This window comes from Jaculus jaculus, chromosome 3 (genome assembly GCF_020740685.1).
Source record: "Jaculus jaculus isolate mJacJac1 chromosome 3, mJacJac1.mat.Y.cur, whole genome shotgun sequence".
Lineage (NCBI taxonomy): Eukaryota > Metazoa > Chordata > Mammalia > Rodentia > Dipodidae > Jaculus > Jaculus jaculus.
In genome coordinates, this window is record NC_059104.1 from 134304220 (window position 1) to 134326901 (window position 22682).

At 48.1% G+C, this 22682-nt stretch overlaps 1 protein-coding gene across 1 annotated transcript in view; it reads left to right on the forward strand.

Annotated features, from left to right (window-relative positions):
- The window catches only part of Pcsk6 (proprotein convertase subtilisin/kexin type 6), a 205664-nt gene that overhangs the window by 181557 nt on the left and 1425 nt on the right, over positions 1-22682 (forward strand). The window contains exons 17-21 of the mRNA XM_045146095.1: positions 99-295; positions 3043-3130; positions 6395-6498; positions 16739-16868; positions 21134-21246. Coding sequence (XP_045002030.1) covers positions 99-295; positions 3043-3130; positions 6395-6498; positions 16739-16868; positions 21134-21246 — 632 coding nt within the window. The remainder of the gene's footprint in view (positions 1-98; positions 296-3042; positions 3131-6394; positions 6499-16738; positions 16869-21133; positions 21247-22682) is intronic.

The following is a 22682-nucleotide window of genomic DNA, read 5'->3' on the forward strand; positions in this document are numbered from 1 at the left end:
GCAAACACTTTGTACCTAGCTATCTGGCCTCAGCTCATGGAAGAACCATGCCAGGTGAACACAGGGTGAGCTAAAACCCTCTGTGCCTGCTCCCACAGGAAATGTGTGAGTGAGTGTCCCTTGGGCTACTTTGGGGACACAGCAGCAAGACGCTGTCGCCGGTGCCACAAGGGGTGTGAGACCTGCACAGGCAGGAGCCCAACGCAGTGCCTGTCTTGTCGCCGTGGGTTTTATCACCACCAAGAGACGAACACCTGTGTGACCCTCTGTCCCGCGGGACTTTATGCTGATGAAAGTAAGTGGTCTGTCGGCGGGCACAGAATGGATGAATCAGCTCCCCGTCTGAGCCGTCTTCTCTCCGCTTCCTTTACACTTTGTTGTTCTGATCCTGGAAACTTCACTGGGCCAGAGGGAAGGTGACAACAAGTCCACAACTGGCAACACTCTGGGCAGAAAGGCGACCACAGCTCAGCCTCATTTCAGACACCAGAAGCGGATGCTGCCACCTGTCCTGTCACTTATCCAGAAAAGACAGTGCTTTGGGCTTTTCTGTGCCAGGACAGGTGTCCTGGGTGAGGTTCAGGGACTCAGCCCATGCTTGGATAATTGGGTTGAGTTTGGGTTGTTGAGCTGAACTTGGGATTCAAATGAAGAGGACCCTGCTGTCAGGTGGGAATTGGGCTCTATAAGCTCTGTACAGTGGTGACCACACCCCTACGAGGGACCACTATTCCCTTTATCTTAAAGCTGAAAAGGAGTAAAATCCCTCAACAAGTATTGACAGGGGTGGGACTGAAACTCAGAGCAGGGAGGTCGGATGTCCTGCTGTCCTGCTTGTCCCAGAAAGGTGTGTGGGATGGGCAGCCCATCTGGCCTTGTAGGAGACAGAAGAGGGGGCGTGGTGAAAAGGCCAAGGGACAACTCTCAGATGAGCTACTCTTTTGACACTGGAAACTTTGCAGGTAGCAAGCCTCCCCCCAGCACTCAGGCTTCCTGCTGCAAAGCCTTGATCCAGCCCGTCACGCCGTGGCTCTTCCTCCTGGGGAGAAGGAGCCAGGAAATCTTCAAAGACATATCAAGCTATCAAGGGCCCAGAATCCCTCTTACAGGGGTATCAGCAAGTCATACAAACACATTTCACAGCCTTTGCAAACACCTGCCTGGGCTGCCAGCCAGAATTGTTTTCACGGTACAGACTCTAGCACCCTTTCCCAAGGCCAAGTCAGCCCTCCACCACCATCCGTGGTGCGCGTGTGACACCTCCTGGGGATGCCAGAGAGGCTGCACAGAGGTGTTGCTACTGTGCTTATCTTGCAGGCCTAACATGTAATAGTAGGAGGAGGTAGCGTTTGATGAGGTGTGGTGGAGAGTGAGCTAGAAAATGCATGCAAAGGAAGGTGGGACGTGGAGAAACCCAGGAGCTCTGCAGGAGGTAGATGATTAGTTACAGTTTCCTGACTCATTGCATTGGCATGAAGTCCTCAGTGAAGACCCCTGTAAAAGCACTGAAGGAGGGCTCCCCAACTGGGTATATAAATATTCACACACCCCCAAAAAATATTTGACTCAACTGTCCTCAGCCAGTCAGGAATTGGCTTTGATCCCTGTTACCCTAAGCAAAAGCGGAGCAGTCTCCTCTGGAAAGGGGTTGAGAGGGATTCAGGTAGCTCTTTTAGGCAGTCATGGTGACTGGCCCTGAAAATTTTAAAAAAAAACAAAAATGTCTTGGGCCTATCCTTGCAGAGAGATCAAAGTATCTATCATCTGACTTCTTTTTTTAAAAAAAATTACTTATTTATTTATTTGAGAGTGACAGACACAGAGAGAAAGACAGATAGAGGGAGAGAAAAGAATGGGCGTGCCAGGGCTTCCAGCCTCTGCAAACGAACTCCAGACGCATGTGCCCCCTTGTGCATCTGGCTAACGTGGGACCTGGGGAACTGAGCCTCGAACTGGGGTCCTTAGGCTTCACAGGCAAGCGCTTAACCGCTAAGCCATCTCTCCAGCCCTCATCTGACTTCTTATCTCTTCCCCAGATCTGTTTTTCCACAAACAACCTGGGCCCCTCCTGGGAGGGAGGTCATTCCTAGGATTTAAACATGGTGGTTGGTCAAGTTTAGCTCCTGGAACTTGGTGTAATGGCTAGCCTCTTCCTGAGACAGCCCCTAGCCCTAACCAAACAGCTATCCCTCTGACTCACCTGAGCCAGAGGTAGGGCCCTCCACCACAAGGTTATAAATCTGTAAGGGGAAGGCACTCTCTGAACTGCCTGATCACTTTGGGAGCCTCTAGCTGCTGATGCGTTTCCCCTCCACCCAGTCTGCCTGCTGAGCCAAGGGGAGAGCCCCGTAGCCCTTACTCTCCACATGGGCTCTTTACCCCCTCCAGCTCCCCACATGACAGCAGCTCTTTGAACTTTTTTTTCTGTTCTTTTCATGTTTTATCCATGCCCTCCACGTGGGCTGTCAAGCCATGTGGGTGTCTTTCCTTGGTTCTGTACTTCCCTAAATATAATAATTTAATAATTATCCTTTCCATCTTATTTTATTCAATTCTTTGATTAAAAGTAGACACAGGCCAAGCGTGGTGGTGCATGTCTTTAAACCCAGCACTTGGGAGGCAGAGGTAGGTAGATCACTGTGAGTTCAAGGCCACCCTGAGACTACATAGTGAATTCCAGGTCAGCCTGGACTACAGTGAAACCCTACCTTGAAAAACCAAAACAAACAAAAAAGTAGACCCAGACCTAGGGCTTAGGGTTCAAGGACTTTCCTAAACCCCTAGCATCCCATTATAAGATTGCCTCAAAAGTAACAAGGTTATTGAGGACTTTGACTCACTCCATAAAAGGAGTATGTGTTACCTGTGCACATCTGACACCTGGATATTTGGTCTCATGTGTCCTGGTTGTTTCCTGATCCATTCTAGGGACAGCACTGTAGAAGTTGTCATGCCAAGCTCACCAAACAGGCTGGACCTCATTTCTGGATCAGATTCCCTCACATGCCCTTCTGTCTTCCTCACCTTGCTGTCTTTCTCCAGGTCAGAGACACTGCCTTAAATGCCACCCGAGCTGCAAAAAGTGTGTGGATGAACCTGAGAAGTGCACTGTCTGTAAGGAAGGATTCAGGTGAGCCCGCACCCCGAAACCTGAAGAATGCCAATGTCCACACTGTTTTGTGTCTCCAAGACTTGCCAAAAATGTACAGATGCTGCCATCTCCAAGAGTTTGCACCTGTCCCTGGAAGCTAAAATGGCAAAGGCCCCCAAGCCCAGAGACTCTGGGGCTGTCAGACGCATGTGTCTACTTAAAGGGTAATTGAAGAGAAAATTAGGGCTAGGAATGTAGTACAGTGGTGGAGTGCTTCCCCTAGCATGGGTGAGACCCTGAGTTCAGTCTCCAGTATTGGAGCCAAGCAAGTCACCCATGAAGAGGAGAAGCTGGAGGGAAAGTTTAGAGAACTGGCGCTTGTGGTAGGGCTTGTTGCCGAAGGTGCTACTTCCTGGAAAGCTCACATCACCTTCCTTTGTGACAGTAACTCCATCCACTCCAGTTTTCCCCTCTTGGTCCAGGCAGGGATGGACTACAGTTACTGGATCCCCTCCCTTCTCTCTGTCACCCTGTCTTCTCTTTTATTCCCACCCTCAGCTTCTGGCATCTTCATCCCAGTGGGAAAACTTAGCTACCTGGGTATGCCTGGTGGATTCCTGGTTCTCTCTGCCCCACGAGACTCAGCCCTGTGGAGCTCAACATGTTTTTCTTTAAAAGCACACTTTGTTAGGTTAAGGATTTTTCTTGAAATATTTTGAAGTATATGTTTGGATCATTTAATGCAACCAGACTACATTTAGTGCAGTCAAATGCACCTTACTAGTTGCTATCTAAAATCTTAGAAAGTGGACTATTGAAATTATGCAGCAGACACTCCCATGGCCAAGGCAACTAACCCTGTGGTCCTCATGGGAAAGGAGGGAGGAAGTAAGTCAGGGAGGGAGTCAGCAAGAGCAGCAGCTTGCCTGCAAGGTGTCAGAGCTGCTGGCAGGGTTAGAAGGGAGAGGACGAGCTTGTCCAGGAGGGAAACCCTCCGGTGGGAACAGAGCTGCAAGAGAAATGACATTCCACCGGTGACCATGGTGATGTAGGGCCTCACTGGCTGCCTGCCTCCTGCTATGGACCCTTATCCCCAAGTTGCAGATTTTAAGGACAAGAGGTTATATGGATGCAACTCCCTGGAATCCATTTCCCAGAGAAGTGCCAGGGTGTCCAAGGACTCCTATGCCTGTGCCCTGTAGACAAAGGTAAAGTCAGATACTGGAAAAGTTCAGGAAAATGTTGTGGGGAGAAAGTGCCTCTCGGGCATCCGTCACTGGGCAGATTCAGTGGGTTCCAGCAGCAATAAGCTTTCAGAGAGGCCCACAAGTGAACCAGGGAAACATCGCCGGCCATAATCCACAGAAAGCTTCCTTTTATTGCCCAATATCCTCTTAAGCTTTGACTTCAAATCATCACTGCCCCATTAAAGCAGTGAGAAAAGCAGCTGAGCGCTGCTTCCTGAGCATCCATCTCTTTAGGGGATAAATGCAAGAGGGGTTTTCAGGGGAATGTCAGTTATTAAAGACATGACTTCCCTGCCCTGTGCAGTAGCCCTGGTACCATGATGAGGAAGAGTCGCAAGCAGGCATCTTCCATCAGAGCAGAGGAGCTTGCAGACCTACAGCCCCTCCCCCGCCCCACTGAACGGAGGAGCACACTTCCTCTCTGGTCACCAAAACATGGGCGCGTGGACACCCACTAATATCCTATAGCCTAACTCAATTCTCATACCTGCAAATAACCTCAAAACCCAAAGGTAGAGGATCCTAGTTCCTGGAACTGGCTCCACTTTGAAGGCTAGTATCAGGTCCCAGGTTGTGAGCCATCTTTCCTCCCAATTGGCCGTATGTCAGAATTAACTTGCTACACCTGCTCCAGATGTTCCAAAGGAAACAAATGAAGTGGTATGTAGGACAAGCTACAGAAGGGTCAGAGCCTAGGACTTTCTATTCCTGTGGAGTTGGAGCACTCCACCCTCCCAGCACAGGGGGTGTGTGTGTGTTTGAGACAGGGTCTCACTATGTAGCACAGGCTGACCTTGACCTCTCAGGAGTCCCCTTGCCTCAGCCTCTGAAGTAGTGGATGTGTTCTTGGTCACTAACTTGGAAACCCCTGGAGTTTCCATGGAGACTCCATCATGGAGGCCTGAGTTTTTGCATCATTAGCTATTGATGGCCACGGCCCCTTTCACTCCTTTGAAGTTGTGGGTGGGACAAAAAAATTCCTGTCTTCTGATCATATGGTCTGTTCACCTGGCAACCAGCCCCCACCATGAATGAGCCCCAGCCACCAGTCATCTCATTAGCATGCAAAATGACACTTACCACTTTATTGATTCTAAAGGGTTTAGGAGCTTTGTGCTGGGACGAAAACCAAACATATATTTCCAATTATAAGTCATAATATCACAGCAGTATTCTCTACATCTGACAGATGCAGCCTGGAGCACTTACTCGATGTTTATTGGCAAACCTATCTAAAATGTGTGCATCAGACACACTATAATCTCAGGAACTAAAGAAATCATAGCAGGTGACATTTATTTACACTGCTGTGTGCCAGACACTAAACAGTTACATGTAATTGTTCAGCGAGTCTTCCGAGCAATGTTACGCTGTCGGAACCAATTACCGGGAGGAAACGGAGGTACAGAGGGGTTGGCCGGCTTGCCTGGGGATGCACGGCTGGGTAGTGGTGGAGCCAGTTTCTGCATGGGTGATAGGGCTCAGTTTGCGCCCATGATGGCTGGCTGGGCCGCCTGGCTGGGCAAGGGGTACACAGGCACTGGTGGAGTGAAAGGGAAGACAGAAGCCACATCCAGCCAACTTCTAGGTCCCAGGAGGGGATCTTATTTCAAGTTTATTGTGAAGTGGAAGGCTTTAAGCAAGGGAGAAGCACGAGCAGATCAGTGACCCACATTCCCTTCACACACTGCGAACACTGATCCTTCAAGGGAAATGTGGACCGGCGACCTGGAGCCAGCTTGCTGCTAGTGGACCCACCTCCGTGCTCCCGTCTCTTGGGCTCAGATACAGTTTAAGAAAGCAGTAGAGAGAAGCCAGCGTGGGGCTCGATAGAGCCCAAGGCCTTGGCCTCCTGCACCAGGACCAAGGCCCAGAGCCCTCCAGCTGGCTTAGTGACAGCTTTGCAAGCTTTCATGAGCTGGGAAACCTTAGTGACACAAAGCCCTGTGCTCCGATGACTTTCATTTCCTCTTGTGAAAGCCATTTGAGGGCAAGTAATAATTTAATTAGAGTATTGGATCAGATGTGGAAACCAGCTTCTTTTTCTTTTCAACAGCCTTGCTCGGGGCAGCTGTATCCCAGACTGTGAGCCAGGCACCTACTTCGACTCTGAGCTGATCAAGTGTGGGGAGTGTCACCACACCTGCCGGACCTGCGTAGGTGAGCAGGGGCTCTCCCTCCAGCGCCTTTGTTTCACTGGGAAGTTGCATAAAACTAGAAGCACTAAGGGGCAGCAAGAGGCCCTGGAGTGTCCATGCTTTCTCTCTCCCACCCTCTCTCACTGTCTCTCTCTCTTCTTCTTTTTCATTTCAAATAGTCTGGGGGTATAGCTGAGTAGTGGACCATTTGCTTGCCATGAGTTCTATCCCAGGAAAAACAAACTATTGGGCTGGAGAGATGGCTTAGTGGTTAAGGTGCTTGCCAGGGAAACCTAAGAACTCATGTTTGAATTTCCAGATCCTGTATAAGCCAGACGCACAGTGACACAAGCTCACAATGTGCAAGCACATGCGCACAGGGGGTGCACGCATCTGGAGTTCACTTGCAGTGGCTGGAGGCCCTGATGCACTCATTCTCTCTCTCTCTCTTCCTCTCTCTCTCTCTCTCTCTCTCTCTCTCTCTCTCTCTCTCAAAAATAAATAAACAACTACAAACACACAAAATTGAAGCCAGGCATGATGACACACGCCTTTAATCCCAGCACTTGGGAGGCAGAGGTAGGAGGATTGCCATGAGTTCAAGGCCACCCTGATACTACATAGTGAATTCCAGGTCAGCCTGGGCTAGAGCGAGACCCTACCTCGAAAAACCAAAAAAAAATAATAAATATCCTCTCTAGATCTGAGGAAGGGGGAATGAAAAGTTGCAATTTAATAAGTACAAAATTTCAGTTTGGGAAAATGAAAACATTGGCCAAGCATGGCCACGCACACCTTTAATCCTACCACTCAGGAGGCAGAGGTAGGAGGATCACCATGAGTTTGAGGCCAACCTGAGACCACATTCCAGGTCAGCCTGGACTAGAGTGAGACCCTACCTCTAAAAACAAAAAGAAAACAATAGAAAAGAAAAGGAAAACATTGTAAAGAAGAAGGGTGGTGATGGTTGTACAATGAGCTAAATATACTAATACCACTGAATCATATACATTAAGATGGTCAATATGGTAAATATCATATTGTATTTATTATACCACAGTTTTGAAATTGAAAACAATCACATCCAAAAGTGCAAGCTCCACTTAAAGCATGCAGGTTGGATTTTCTAGCATTGTAAATCTTGCTAGGCCATGAATTCTTTCAGCAGGAGATAAAGGATGCTTAACTGCTCATAAGCTGATCTGCTTTAGAACACAGCTCTTACTGCAGAATTGAGCTCAAATGCCACACCATAAAAATTCAGAGCTTCTGAACAGAGTAGGGACAAATCTTAAGCCAGAAGAAGAATGGAGACGCGATAAAACAACTTTAGTTTTCTGGGCCCATCTTCACTTATTTTGTGTATTTTATTCAAAGAGGAAAAGATTGCTATAAACAATTTTACATGTATTATAATTCCCCACAAAGATTATAGCACAGATGTCTCCAGGCACAGTTTTTATGCAGAAGATAGCCGAGATTTTATTCATTTTATTGAGTTTCATTTAGCAAGTGCATCATGAGTTTGTACACTCAGAAATGTATGTCTCGGATGATGTTTTCTCTTCTCTTTCTTCTTCCCGCCTCTGGCACTTTGATGCATTTTAGGAAAGTCACATTAGATTGAGTGTTTGCTGCACTAACAATTTAAGAATTGGGCCTGTGCTGAATCACAGTTGACACAACACCATTTGTCAGCAACGCCATGAGACAGGCACAGCCTCCCCAGCATGCTCTCATATGAGCATGTGCGTCAACGGTGCAACCCAAAAGTAGACATGCCCGAGATCCCAGCATCCACAGGTGATGGCTGGGGCTGACCCTGAGCCACTTGTGGGAGGCATCCTCCCCTCCATCCCCTCCTGGAACACCCCTGAAGGAGTCAGTCTCGGCCTTTGCAAAAGTCCCCAGAGGCAGCCTATTTTATTACTATTGACAACTTTCATAATTATAGACAATAAACCATAATAATTCCCTCCCCCTCATTTTCTCCTTCACAACTCCACACTGCATTATATCCCCTCCCCCTCTCAATCAGTCTCTTTTATTTTGCTGTCCTTATCTTTTCCTCCTGTTATGATGGTCTTGTGTAGGTAGTGCCAGACACTGTGAGGTCATGGGTATCCAGGCCATTCTGTGTCAGGAAGAGTGTATTCTAAGGAGTCTTACCCTTCCTTTGGCTCTTACATTCTTCCCAACACCTCTTTTGCAATAGATGCTAAGCCTTGGAAGGTGTGATAGAGATGCTTCAGTGCTGAGCACTCCCCAGAGGCAGCCTTTAGCTTTTCCTAGTACCTTGTCCTGCTTTCTCTTCATCTGTTGTTTTTATTCCTTGTTTCTTAAATCATTGCTTAGCCTTGGCCATATAAGAAGCCTCTCTGATGTATATTTAAATGGCAGAGCCACATGAATCAGTAACATGTAGGCCTGCATTTGTATAACTCTTGATTTCAATAATCCTATTCATTTACTTTTCTGTGAGACCCCAGACTACCTGGTGACAGGTGACTTTATTAAGTTACTTGTAGGCCTTCTCATCACAGTCCTTTGTTTCTCCATTACTTCAGGCATTCAGTCCAACAGTAATCAGGTCTAATCCTCTTGCAGAATAGGACTTCTCCATCCCTCCACAGGTCTGCCAGCCTGTGCACATGGGTACCTGCATGATTGGTTGAGGAACAGTGCCTCGGCATGTGCCCAGAACATGGGCATTAGCAAGTGACCAGTGCACATGGATACCTGTATGCTAGGTTGAAGGCAGTACCTTGGCATGCAGGAACATTGGCTGTGATCTATGGCACCCTGTGCCTGAGAAAGCACGGCAGGGAGTAGCAGGTGGAAAACACCATAGCAGATGCAGAGATTTCAAAGTAATCTCTTCTACTGTAGCACCCATTCTTGTTGGCCTTTGGAACAAGGTTTTGTGCTTGTACTTTATACCATGCCCCATGAATGATGAAGTGTAGTGGGTTAGTATGGCATAACCTATTTTTCTATTACCGTTATTACCACTGTGGATTTCTAAAGCACTAGAGGCCCACAAAGACTTCTTGAATCCTCCAGAGACTTTGAGTCATAAATTTCATAATTCTTAGAAGTTGTGGAAATTGTTTGCTTAGAAAATGTGTTTGTCAGCATTCTGTTTTTATAGAATATACATAACATACAATTTACCACCTTAATCATTTTTTTTGATTTAATTGGTACATTTGTACTGATTTATAAGGTACAGCAGTATAAGTTGATGTATATATTCAGTGTGTAATGATCAAATCAAAGTAACTAGCATTTCCATCTCCTCAAATATTATCATTTCTATGTGTTGGGAACCCTCAGACTCTTTTCTAGTTATTTGGAAATATTTGATGAATTGTTGTAGACTATAGTTGCCCCATTAATGATACAGGACTGTATTCATTTCATTTCTCATTACGGTGACAGAATAGCTGACAAAAGCGATTTAAGGCAGGTGTTGCAGTCAGGTTCGCATGGCTGGTAGAAATCACCCAACCAAGGGCAGCTTGTGGGAAAAAAGAGGTTTATTTTGGTTTACAGGCTCGAGGAAAAAGCTTCATCATGGCAGGGAAAACTATGGCGTGAGCAGAGTGTGGACATCACCCCCTGGCCAACATCAGGTAGACAATAGCAACAGGAGAGTGTGCCAAACACTGGCAAGGGGACAGTGGCTATAATGTCCATAAGACCACCCCCAATAATATACTGACTCCAGGAGGCATTAATTCCCAAATCTCCATCAGCTAGGAATCTAGAATTCAGAACACCTAAGTTTATGGGGGATATCTGAATCAAACCACCACAATCTGCCCCTGGCCCCCATAAACTGATAACCATCCATGATGTAAAATGCAATGATTGAGACCAACTTTAAAAGTCCCCATATTTGGAGAATGGAGTTTCAAAGGAGAAAGTGGGGGGAGGGAGAGTATTACCATGGGATTTTTTTTTTTATATTCATGGAAGTTGTTAATAAAAAAAAAAAAAAAATTGGCCAGGTGTGGTGGTGCACACCTTTAATCCCAGCACTCGGGAGGCAGAGGTAGGAGGATCACTGTGAGTTCGAGGCCCACCCTGAGACTACACAGTGAATTCCAGATCAGCCTGGGCTAGAGTGAGACCCTACCTTGAAAAACCAAAAAAAAAAAAAAAAAAAAATTGGAAAAAAGTTCCCATATTTTTTATCAATCCCAATGATGTTCATACATCCCCATAATCCATGGTCTTTTAACTGAGCCATAATACCAAAAACTACCCCCCCCAAAAAACCATAATGGCACCGAATAAACATTCACACTGCAAAAGATGGTATTGGACATAGCAAAGAAATAGTCAACCAACTGGAGCGATGGATCAGTGGTTAATGCATTTGCTTGCAAAGCCTAAGGAGCCAAGTTTTAATCCCTAGTACCCATGTAAAGCTAGACGCACAAGGAGGCATGAACATTTGGAGTTTGTTTGCAGTAACTGGAGGCCCTGGCACACCCATTCTCTCTCTCTCTCTCTCTCTCTCTCTCTCTCTCTCTCTCTCTCTCTTTCTCTCTCTTTCTCTCCCTCCCTCCCTCCCTCCCTCCCTCCCTCCCTCCCTCTTTCTCTCACTCTCAAATAAATAAATAAAATATTCCTAAAGGGTCAAAAAAAAAAAAAAGAAATAGTCAACCAATACAAGATTTAAAACAACCAGGGCAAACATCAAACTCTTTGGCCCTTGGCCAACATCAGATGGACAATAGCAACAGGAGAGTGTGCCAAACATTGGCATGGGGAAACTCTAAGTCCAGCAACTCTAGCCAGTGACAAATCCCCAAGTCTGATAATTCTAACAAGCAACAAGTCTCTAGCATTCCAATTCCACCCCACCAGTTAGGCTACTCACAGTCCTAGAAACTTCATCGGGGCCGGCAGCTTTCCTTAGCAGCCATCTCATGGTCCAGCATTTGCACTGGGTCTCCACTGCAATCCACAGTTCATCCTCATGGCTCCATGGGGTCTCCATACAGGCATCCAGCAAACCTGCTTCACACTGCCCATGGCCATTTCCAAAACACAAGACCATGTTGCAAACTCAATGACCCTCTCTTTCCTGCATTTCTTATAGTCCACAATACCAGGTAGGGTGCCAATTTGTTAACCCAGGGGGGAATAAAGCCGACTTTGAACAACAGGATACTTCTTTAGTGCTCAGGCCTCTTCAAAAGAGTCTACATTCTTCCTGTTGCCCCAGTGCAGGTCAGCTAGCCCAGTCTCAAAGGTTGTAATCAATGCAGCTGAATGGGCAGCAGTTCACCCAAAAGTTTTTCTTTCTGCGCCATGTCCCTCTGCTCACACCTGTTCATGTCTATACAAAGCAACTCAGCACAACTTCTCAGGACTTGTGTATAACAGCAAGCTTTTCATATAAACTGCTAGCCCAGTCCAAGTAAAGCTCTTTCTCACCCTCAGAAGACAAACCTCACAGTCTGTAGTTCTTCAGGTTTTTCAACTCTGACCAGAATAGTCCATCAAGCTGTACTTACAGCAGTGCAAGGTATCTCTTAGGCCAAGGTTTCAAATCCTTCCACATTCTTCTTGAAAATCAGCTCCAAAAGACCAAAGCCACACAGTCAGGTTTCTAGCAGTAACCCCACTCCTGGTACCACTTTACTGTTGCAGTCAGGTTTGCATTTCTGGTAGAAATCACCTGACCAAGAGCAGCTTGTGGGGAAAAAGAGGCTTATTTTGGCTTACAGGCTCGAGGGGGAAGCTCCATAATGGCAGGGAAAACAATAGCGTGAGCAGAGGGTGGACATCACCCCTTGGCCAACATCAGATGGACAATAGCAACAGGAGAGTGTGCCAAACACTGGCATGGGGAAACTGGCTATAAGACCTATAAGCCCACCCCCAACAATACACTCCCTCCGGGAGGCATTAATTCCCAAATCTCCATCAGCTGGGAATCTAGCATTCAGAACACCTAAGTTTATGGAGGACATCTGAATCAAACCACCACAGCAGAGTTACTTTGACTGACAGTGGAAGGATGCTGGGGTGGGGGAAAAAATGGCTGACCAAAAGCAGCTTATGGGAGAAAGATTTATTTTGTTTTACAGTTTCAAGTGGTCCATCAAGCTCTACTTATAGAATTCCAAGTCTTTTCTAATACAAACTTCAAAATCCTTCCATCTTTACCTGCAAATCAGTTCCAAAAGACCAAAAGCCATGCGGTCAGGTTTCTATCAGCAATGATCCCACTCTTGTGGTACCTGTTTTCTGTCACAGTTACCTTTGTATTTCTGGGACAAAACACCCCACCAAAAGCAGCTGATGAAGAGAAAGGGTTTATCTAGCTTCCAATTTCAAGGGAAAGTTTTATCATGGTAGGGAAAGATTGGCAGAGCAGAGGTTGAACATTCTTTCTTGCCTTAGCAGCTAGCAGAAAGCAACAAGAGAGTTAGCTGAGCACTGGCAAGGGGAAGCTGGGCTATAACACTCCAAAGCCCCCAGCAACACACCTCCTCCAGCAAGGTTTCATCTCCCAAACTGACACCAGCTGGGGCCAAGCATTCAAAACACCAGAGAACATCTGATTCAAACTACCACATATAGTCAACTTTTTGTTCTGACTTCTTTTTCTTTTTAATGGTACTGAGGATTGAACATAGCACCTCGCACATGTTAGGCAAGTGATATCCTTAGCCCATAATCAAAAAAAAATTTTTTTAATTTTTTTTTAAATTTTATTTATTTATTTGAGAGAGACAGACACAGAGAGAAAGACAGATAGAGGGAGAGAGAGAATGGGTGCGCCAGGGCTTCCAGCCTCTGCAAACGAACTCCAGATGCGTGCGCCCCCTTGTGCATCTGGCTAACGTGGGACCTGGGGAACCGAGCCTCGAACCGGGGTCCTTAGGCTTCACAGGCAAGCGCTTAACCACTAAGCCATCTCTCCAGCCCACAATCAAAAATTTTTTTAAGGAGACAAAAGTTTAAATATGTTGCCCAGGCTGACCTTGAACTTGAAATCATCCTGTCTCAGCCTCTTGAATGCTGAGATTACAGGTTCACACTACCATGACCAACTCATAGTCAACTTTTAGGTTTAATAACTTGAACATTAGCTAGAAGGTATAGCTTGGTGATAGAAAGACATGTGAACACCAGCATTACCACCAACAAAATATAATAATAGCAGCAGTAGTAGTAATAAATAAGCATTAGACTAGGCATACCATTCTTTCCCAACACAGAGGTTCTTCAGGCATTAAGTGTTGGTGGAAGGACAGTGGAAGTGGCAAGGTTGAGCAGATGAGGAACAAGGAGCAAGATAATGTAAGGCACTAAACAGTCCCTGAGGTCTGACACCAAATGCATCAACCTATCACCTGGAAATTAACAACTGGGAGGGACAGTTGGTCAAAGCATGAGACCAAGTTCCCATCAAATACAACATAAACCTATGGGGTGGGGTGATGTTCAACCAGACAGCCATATTGCAGGAAAAGAGGGACTCTGGTGGACCCCTTTTGTCCATTACAGAGGCCTAGTCACTCCTGAGAAGCTTCTGCTTCTTGTGGCCTAGTGGGCTCCATCCTTCCCGGGTGTTACGGGAGGAGCTTGGCTTTGGTGAGCTTGCAATCTTCTCCTAGGCCACACTGTGTTTCTGAGATAGCGCTAGGTCCCAAGCCCTGAGCTTTGGGCCTGAGATCCCCAGGACTCCAGAACCTGTGCAAGGATCTTCCCTTGACACAAAACAGGCCTCAGCTTAGTCCAGTTATTCCAGGAAGAAATGATACCACATTATCATAGTCAAAGCCACCATCAGATTAAAGTAGGACAATTTGGGGCTCAATATCATAGAGTAAATTTAATTAATCATCTGTTTTCTGTTACTTTAACAAAATACCTATTGCTGGGTACTGAGCCAGGAAAGAGGTTTAGGGCCAGGTCATGCCTTTAATCCCAGCACTCAGGAGGTGGAGGTTGGAGGATCACCGTGAGTTCAAGGCCACCTTAAAACTACATAGTGAATTTCAGGTCACCCTGGGCTAGAGTAAGACCCTACCTCAGGAAAAAATAAAGAAAAAGAAAGAAAGAAAGAAAGAGGGAGGGAGGGAGAGAAGGAGGAAGGAAGGAAGGAAAGAGGTTTAGGGCTGAAGAGATAGTTTAGTGGTTAAGGCACTTGCATGCATATCCTAAGGACCCAAGTTCCCTAGTTCCCATGTAATATAGATGCAGAAGGTAGTACATGCATCTGGAGTTTGTTTGTAGTGGCTGGAGGTCCTGACATGCCTGTTTTCTTTCTTTCTCTTCCTCTCTCTGAAATAAGTAAATAAACAAATACAGGAATATCTTTTTTTTTTTTTTTTTTTTTTTGGTTTTTTGAGGTAGGGTTTCACTCTGGTCCAGGCTGACCTGGAATTAACTCTGTCATCTCAGGGTGGCCTTGAACTCATGGCAATCCTCCTACCTCTGCCTCCCGAGTGCTGGGATTAAAGGCATGCGCCACCACGCCCGGCTAGGAATATCTTTAAAAGAGGTTTATTTAGCTTAAAGTTCAAGAGGTCTAAGAGTATGGTGCTGGCATTGGCTTGAGTAAGGAGTTCGTGGCAGATGACATCACCATGGTGTGAGCGCATGTGAGAGGGAGAGACCTCATAAGAAACCAGGGAAAGAAGAGGCAGTAACAACTTCCCACAAGACCCTACCTCTTAAAGGTCTGCTACTCCCCATACTATGTACCAGGCTTCCAACACATGGGTCTTGGGACACACCTTGTCTCATCCATGTGACATCTAAGATGATCTCCCATGCTCAATCCTCTGTCAGCCAGGAGCCACCTCACTGATGTCCCTTTCAAGTGGTACTTGGGGACATTTGTCAGAGTGGGAACTCAGTCTGGTTGCTAAAGCCCAGAATCTGACCAAAGCTGAGAATGCTCTGACAGTGGGCCGGGTTTCTTCCCCTAACTCTTTTTTTAAAAAAAACTAGTTTTAATATATTTTATTATTTATTTGAGAGAGGGAGGCAGATAGAGAGAATGGGTGCCAGGGCCCCCAGCCACTACAAACAAACTCCAGATGCATATGCCACTCTGTGCATGTGGCTTTAAGTGGGTACTGGGGAATCAATGCCTAGTCCTTAGGCTTTACAGGCAAGCCATCTGAGCCTTCTCTCCAGCCCTCCTCCCATAAGTCTTGATCCTTCATTCGGAGCTTTTAACTCTAGAGGCCACCCTCCCCACCCCGTAGCCCATTAGCCATTTTTTTTTCTAGTATTGAAAATGCTACAACAAACATCTGTCAACACCATTCCCAAAAGTCTCTTCTTTCCCATAACATCATCTTCCATCATGTTCTGGTTCTGCAATGATGCAGACCATAAATACAAGCCACACATTCAACTGTTAAGTGATCTAGTTGCCACATCTTAAAAGCAAGAACTGGGTTGGGGAGACAGCGCAGCATTAGTTAAGAGCACTTGCTGCCTAAATATGAGGGTCTCCTTAGCTGAAGATTGCTGAGTTCAGATCCTCAGAACCCACATAAAATGCTGGGCATGGCCACACATGTCTGTAACCCTAGTCCCTGGTGGGCAGCAGGGGACCTGCAGAATCGCGGGGGCTCCCTGGCCCACAGTAGCTTAGGGCTGAGAGAGAGAGACTGTGTCTCAAAGAAATATGAACTATAGGAGGAAGGCATCTGATGCTCTCCTCTGTATGCATGCACATGGGGCACACACTTCTGCACACAAACTCACATATACCATGCCACACATACAAAAAAAAAAAAAAAGACCCATATGGAAATAATTTGGATAACAGATTCTGTTTAACCCAGTGAATCTAACAGGTCGTCACTTCAGTGTGTAAAATTCATATTCAGTGTGTCTGCTTCATGCCTCTGCACAACTCAGTTTAGCCACTGCACTGGCCAATGACTTACTGCACAGGCTCTAGCTCAGCCCTGATGGAGGAAGTGTGTAGAATCAGAGCCAGCCACCATGATGAAGGCAGTGGGGGAGGGTACTTCCCGCTGAGGTCAGCTCAGGCTTCTGAGGTCCCCTTCTGTGAAGTGAGGGCAGTGATGCTACCTCCCAGAGTCAGCAGAGCACAGCCAGCCCTCAGTGAGCTCCTGGAAGTGCCAACCGTGTGGGTGGCCTCAAGGCACCTGAAGAGTCCTATAGTTCTCCTGGGACACAAAAACAGCCTGGCCTGTGGTCATCACCAGGCAATCCCTGACATCTCCTTCTTTTCCTGTACCTCCTAGGGCCCAGCAGAGAAGAGTGTATTCACTGTGCAAAAAACTTCCACTTCCAAGACTGGAAATGTGTGCCAGCCTGTGGTGAAGGCTTCTACCCAGAGGAGATGCCCGGCTTGCCTCACAGAGTGTGTCGAAGGTATGGTCTTTCAGGCTCCTGTGCTGATGGTGGTCTGCTAGTCTCAGAGAAAAAGGAGTTAGGGGCCAGATGTTGTGACACCTTCCTTGGAGCCCAGGGGAAGGGCATGCTGTATTCCCCTTGCTGCTGTGGGTGTGGTGGGTAGACAGGAACCTATTTAATAAGGAAGAGACTATGTTAGTGATTGCCAAGGTCACAAGCCAGTTGGCAGCCTTCATAATTCTGTTTATAACTCTGTTTACCTAATACGTAATTCTTTGTTAAGCACTTACCATATGCTAGGCACTGGGCAGCAGTGAGACGAGGCAGGAAACAGAATAACAAAGCACCTTCCTTTGGCCTTCCCAGACAGGAGCAGATTACACAAGCCATCCCCACCCATGCCACAGCTCAGGGTACCATCACACTGTAGGTAAACAAAGAAACCACATCGGAGGATTAACCATTATTTTTCCCCAAATTACATATTTTAGAGAAAATAAAGATCCTGCTCATCACTTCAGTCCAAAGCCACTTGTGGTATAAACAGGGCATGTCTATTTTAACTCCCTTGTTCTCCTTTTCCATTCCTCTCATGAATACACACACACAGCCACCTTTCTTTGGTAGTGTTCCTTTATAGCGTGGAACTTGGGCAGTTCAAGGAGAAGCCATGCGCTTGGGTCTCCTCTTGTCTGGCTGCATATTGTCCCAGGTCAGGATAGCATGAACCCTGGCTGAGAACAGGACAGGCAGTCTGTGTGCTCAGGGTGAGAGGAACAGTGACACATTGGAAGGGATGATGGTGACTTGATGGAGGGGTGGGACTTGAGGGAAATAGGGCACCTTCTTTCTAGAGCAGACTCAAAACAAGGTAATCCTGGGGTCTCATGTCAGAGCAGGGCTGGGAGACCAAACCCAGCTCCTACTTCTAGTGGGGAGCTCCACAGTGTGGTCTGCCTCCTGGAGGACTTTGAGAAGAGCTACAGTGAGCTGGGGCTGGGAGATGGCTTAGGTCACTAAAGTGCTTATCTCTCAAGCATGAGTACTCAAGTTCAGTTCTTAGTACCCACATATAATTCTGAGCATGGTATTGCATGCCTATTATCCCAGAGCTGGGAAAATGGAAATAGGAGGATCCTGGGGCTTACTAGCCAGCCAGTCTAGCCTAATTGGTAAGCTCCAGACCAATGAGAGACCCTGTCTTAAAGGAGGAGATGGGCAGCATTTCAGAAGGTAATACCCTGGGATGTCCTCTGACTTCTACATGCACATACACACATGTGCATGCACATACCTGTACATAAAAACATGCAAAATAAAAAAAAAATAGTTAGGCGTGGTGGGAAACACCTTTAATCCCAGCACTTGGGAGGCTGACATAGGAGGATCACCGTGAGTTTGAGGTCACCCTGAGACTACAGAGTGCATTGCAGGTAAGCCTGAGCTAGAGTGAGACCCTACCTTGAAAAACCAAAAAATAAAATGAACAATGAGAGATGGCTCAGCTGTTAAGGCACTTACCTGCAATGCCTAATGACCTGGGTTTGATTTCCTAATACCTATATAAAGCCAGATGCACAGAGAGGTGCATGCATCTAGAGTTCATTTGCAGTGGCTAGAGGCCCTGATACACCCATTCCCCCCCCCCTTGAAAATAATTAATTTTTAAAAGACAGAAAAAACAAACAATAAGCCAATAAGACCACCAAGTTCTGGCTCTTATAGAACCCGCAAGAGAGGGCCCAGTGAGGGTCTTATATCTGTGCAGGAGTCAGCATCCTGCTGAGTTGGTTCAAAACAGCGAATTTACCACGTTCCCTAGCCATGCCGAGTCTTGCTTAGACCCTAGACACAGCTGTCTGAAGTATCCTTTCAATTTCACCAGCCAGCTGGTTTGCCAATAATTAAACCAAGGACGACAGCACAGGGAGAGCTTGGAACTTAACGATGATGATCGTTTTCATTTGTCAAGTGCCCTGGGTTCCCAGGGATGCAGACTGTGCCCACATTGTGTGGCATCCAGAGGCCATGTTGCTCCAGCCTCCCACACGCAAGCAGCAGGCCCACTCACAAGCCCTTACTAGGGCAGGGGCAGAGCCAGGAGCCCCTGGACACTGGCTTCCTCAGAACAACTCAGGTTCTTGCCCGAGGGTGTAGACACAGTACTCACCCCCAGCCCTCCCATCCTGCCTGGGTGCTCAGTGTACAGGCCAAGGTCCCTGGGGGCAGCTCCTCTGCTTCTTGTGATCCCACACTGAAGTGTGATGAGGACTCTTGAAGCGAGCAGCCCGCGTCCCGCTCGTGCCTGATGGGGGTGGCTCCCACCATGGTGCAAACCGGTCTGTGGTGAACATGGCTCCCTTCCAGGGCAAAGTTGCCATGGTGTTCGTGGGGTATACAGAATAACCAGAGTCTTAAAAGCCCTTGCTTTAAAAAGCACTGCCAGAGCTGTACCCCTGCAAGTAGGAAACAGGAGCCAGGAGGCATTTGGCAGAGGGGTGGCACGGGAGGACGCCGCCCCACTCTCAAGGAAGCGTCATGTTCAGATCTTCTCTCAAGACTCCATTTGAGAGTCCAGGCCAAACCCCGCCATGCCCTGGGCCTTATGAACCTTGCAGCCAGACCCCAGCTGAAAGGCAGCCCGGGCTTCCGGCTACACAATCGGGAGCTGCTCTGGGGTGACTGGTTCTCAGTTTGGGACGCAGCAGTATAAAGCTGAGACGCTCGCCATCTCACTGGGTTTGGTGACATTCAATGTGAAGAAGAAGGCTTTCACTGAAGCCTGCTTCATGCCATACTTGTTCATAGTTGAAGCAACCCTCAGCCACCTCCCGGGAGCCCCTGGTCCCCTGAGCCTCCCAGAAATGAGCTTCCCTGAAATGGCTGAGCAGGTGTGAGTGTCAATGAGACACAAGGAAGAACCCCAGTGGAATATCATTTCCTGTGCTGTGGCATCAGGTGCCTATGGTATCAGGTGGGGGTGGGTATTGGGAATATGGGGGGGCATGTGACTGGAACCAGACCCCAGGGGCTTTTCAAGTGTACTGGAAACAGAGCCCCCCCTCCAACACACTCCACATCACTCTACCTGTTCAACTGTCCCTTGGCCGGATAGGAGCCTGGGAGTGGCAGCTATTGGAGGAGGGGAGTGGGAGAGGCTCCTGTGGGATGTTTACACGCTGGCCTCAGAAGCCAGGGGTCACGGTCCCTAGCTAGATTCAGCGTCCTCCATCACACTAGTAATGAAAATCTAGGTTGAAAGCAGGCTGCATGGTTAGACCCCATCAGAAGGGGCTTCTTGTTGACATCTGGTTGCTGAAGGCCTCACGCAGAGTGAATGTCTGTCCTAAGCATGGAACCCACAGTGCAGGCCAGGCAAGGCATGGCTGAGCTAGGCTCCTAGCCTCATGCCCTGCACCCCGCTCTGAATCCCTATGGGCTGAGTTTCTCCCCTTAGCTGCTTGTGGCCAGGGTGGTGAGATGAAAGACCTAGCCACCTGGAGCCAGAAAATGACAACAGATACATACAAAGCCCAGAGTGGGAATCACACACATTCAAGGCCGCAGACAAGTTGTTTCTGTCAAGGGCCAGATAGCAAGTAGCTGGTCATAGGGACCTGCCTGTCATAGCTACTCACTTCTGCCACTACAGCACAAAGCAACCAAGAGCATGTGTTCCCAGAATATTGCTGGGCAAGGCCTTCAGGTATGGGCACAGACAAGCCCCTGAGATCATGTCACTCTGCATTAGCAGGAGCCCTAGGACCAGGCTGGGCCAGGACTGCAAGGAGAAGCAGGAACTGGAAGGGCTTTCCCCTACCTCCCCAGGTTAAACAGGTGTGGCAGCCAAGGACCCTCTGCCTGGTGGGTAGCAGCAGCCTTCAAGTCAATTCCAGAATCAGGCGTTTCACCTCCCTGGGTGGAGGGTGGCCCTGACCCCATCCTACAGTTATCACATCCGGGAAACTGGAGGCTGGAAGCTCTGGGGGCCACATGCAGGGGCAGAGGGGACACCAGTGTCCATGAAGGTGTCTACATGAGCCATCAGGAATCTCAAAGACCCAAGCCTGCCTTCCACTCCTAGATATGCTCCTGCCAACTGCCTGTGATGATCTTAGTCTCCCAACAGAGAGATCAGAGGGCAGGATAGCCAACACCGGACGCATGTTTCAGGGCACAGGGGTCGTAGTTGCTGCAGGGAAGCCAGCAGGGCTCCAGGAAGGAAGCCTTGCTCCGTGGAGCCTCTCCTCCACACCTCAGCAGGAACTGGTGTCTTCCCGCAGGTGTGATGAGAACTGCTTGAGCTGCGAAGGCACCAGCAGGAATTGCAGCAGGTGTAAGGCAGGCTTCACACAGCTGGGGACCTCCTGCATCACCAACCACACATGCAGCAACGGTGAGCATTGGCACGGTGACCCTTGGGGCTGCCCATTGAAGAAGCAAAAGGACAATGCAAGTGTGGTATTCCCAGAACAGGCATGCTTGCTTCCCCATGTGTTTGACCGTCTTGGTCTCACTGGGCCCCATAGCCTTTCACACATCCACCAGAGATATCCCAGCCACTTGCCTTATCACTGCTTGTCACTTCATTGGATGACTTCTAAAAACAAGTTCGTTTTTATACTGTTCCCACTCTCCTGCCATAGGTCCCAAGCAGTTTGAGTGTGGTAGCTTCCCCATAGGAGAAGCCCAGCCTTGGAGGTCAAAGCCTTGGCATGGGGGCTCTCATTCTGAGTCCAGCCCCATGTAGGGCAGCAGGAATCCCAGCTGCCCTGACAGCTCCTGCACCCATGCTGTGGGAGGTCCCTGGTTCTCCAGGGTTGGAAGAAACTCAATGAAAATAGAAACTCAGAAGAGAACCAAAGAGAGTACTCTATCTGGGGAATCCAGGCAAGAGGGAGGGAGGGAGGGTCAGGACAGGCCTCTGTCTTGGTAGCCTGGTGCAAGAGCAAGTTGCCAGGGCAGGGAGGGAGATCTTGTGCTTGGCAAGCTTCACAGGGCCCACTCTGGACACCATGTCCTGATGTGTAGGAAAGGGGAGTTACCTGCCTCACAATGTCCAAAGGCTGACAGGTGGCCCCTGGGCACAAAGCTGGTACTTCCCTGTCCTCAGAATGCCCAGCAGACCATGAGCTGGCCTCCTTGGCCTGTTTACATTTTTGACTTGCAGAATCATGTCCTTTCAAAGTTCGGGAAGCTTTCTGTTTAGGAACTGCCTGCTCAGATAACGTACTCGGTCCGAGAAAGTGAGGTTGCCATAGGAGAGTCCCCAAGCCTCAATAAGGACATTGCACACTAGTGACAATGCAGAGGCCCAGGGACCAGCCTCCGTTGCTCTTCTCTCACTCACAGTTCTGTCATTACCCCATCACCAAGTCCTGTCTGTTTGCTTTGATGTCCTTCTTCCTCCCTTCCCCCCTCCTCCTCAGCTAGAATATTCCCCCAGACCACGTCCCCCCAGCCCTACATCCTGCTCCCCACTCCCGCCCATTCTTCTTCTAAGCACCCAGCAGCACAGTGCTGCAGAAAGATGGGCTCACATGTGCACCATGGCCCCACTGACCTGCCCTGGGGCAGACCTCCCATCTCACCCCCCATGATCCTGCAGGAATCCCCCCACCTTGCACCTTACACTCAACAAAGGCCCCTGGACACCAGGGGTCCCACCCCAGACCCCCCTGGGCTTGGGTTTTGAAACACATCACAGGAGGGAGACTGTGTGTCCTCTCTGCTGGTCCATCATTAGTGTCCAGCAAATGTAGGACAATTGAAGCAATCTGAACAGGCCACAAAGTCTGATTTTTTCCCCCTCCTTTTCCTTTCCTGTCACCA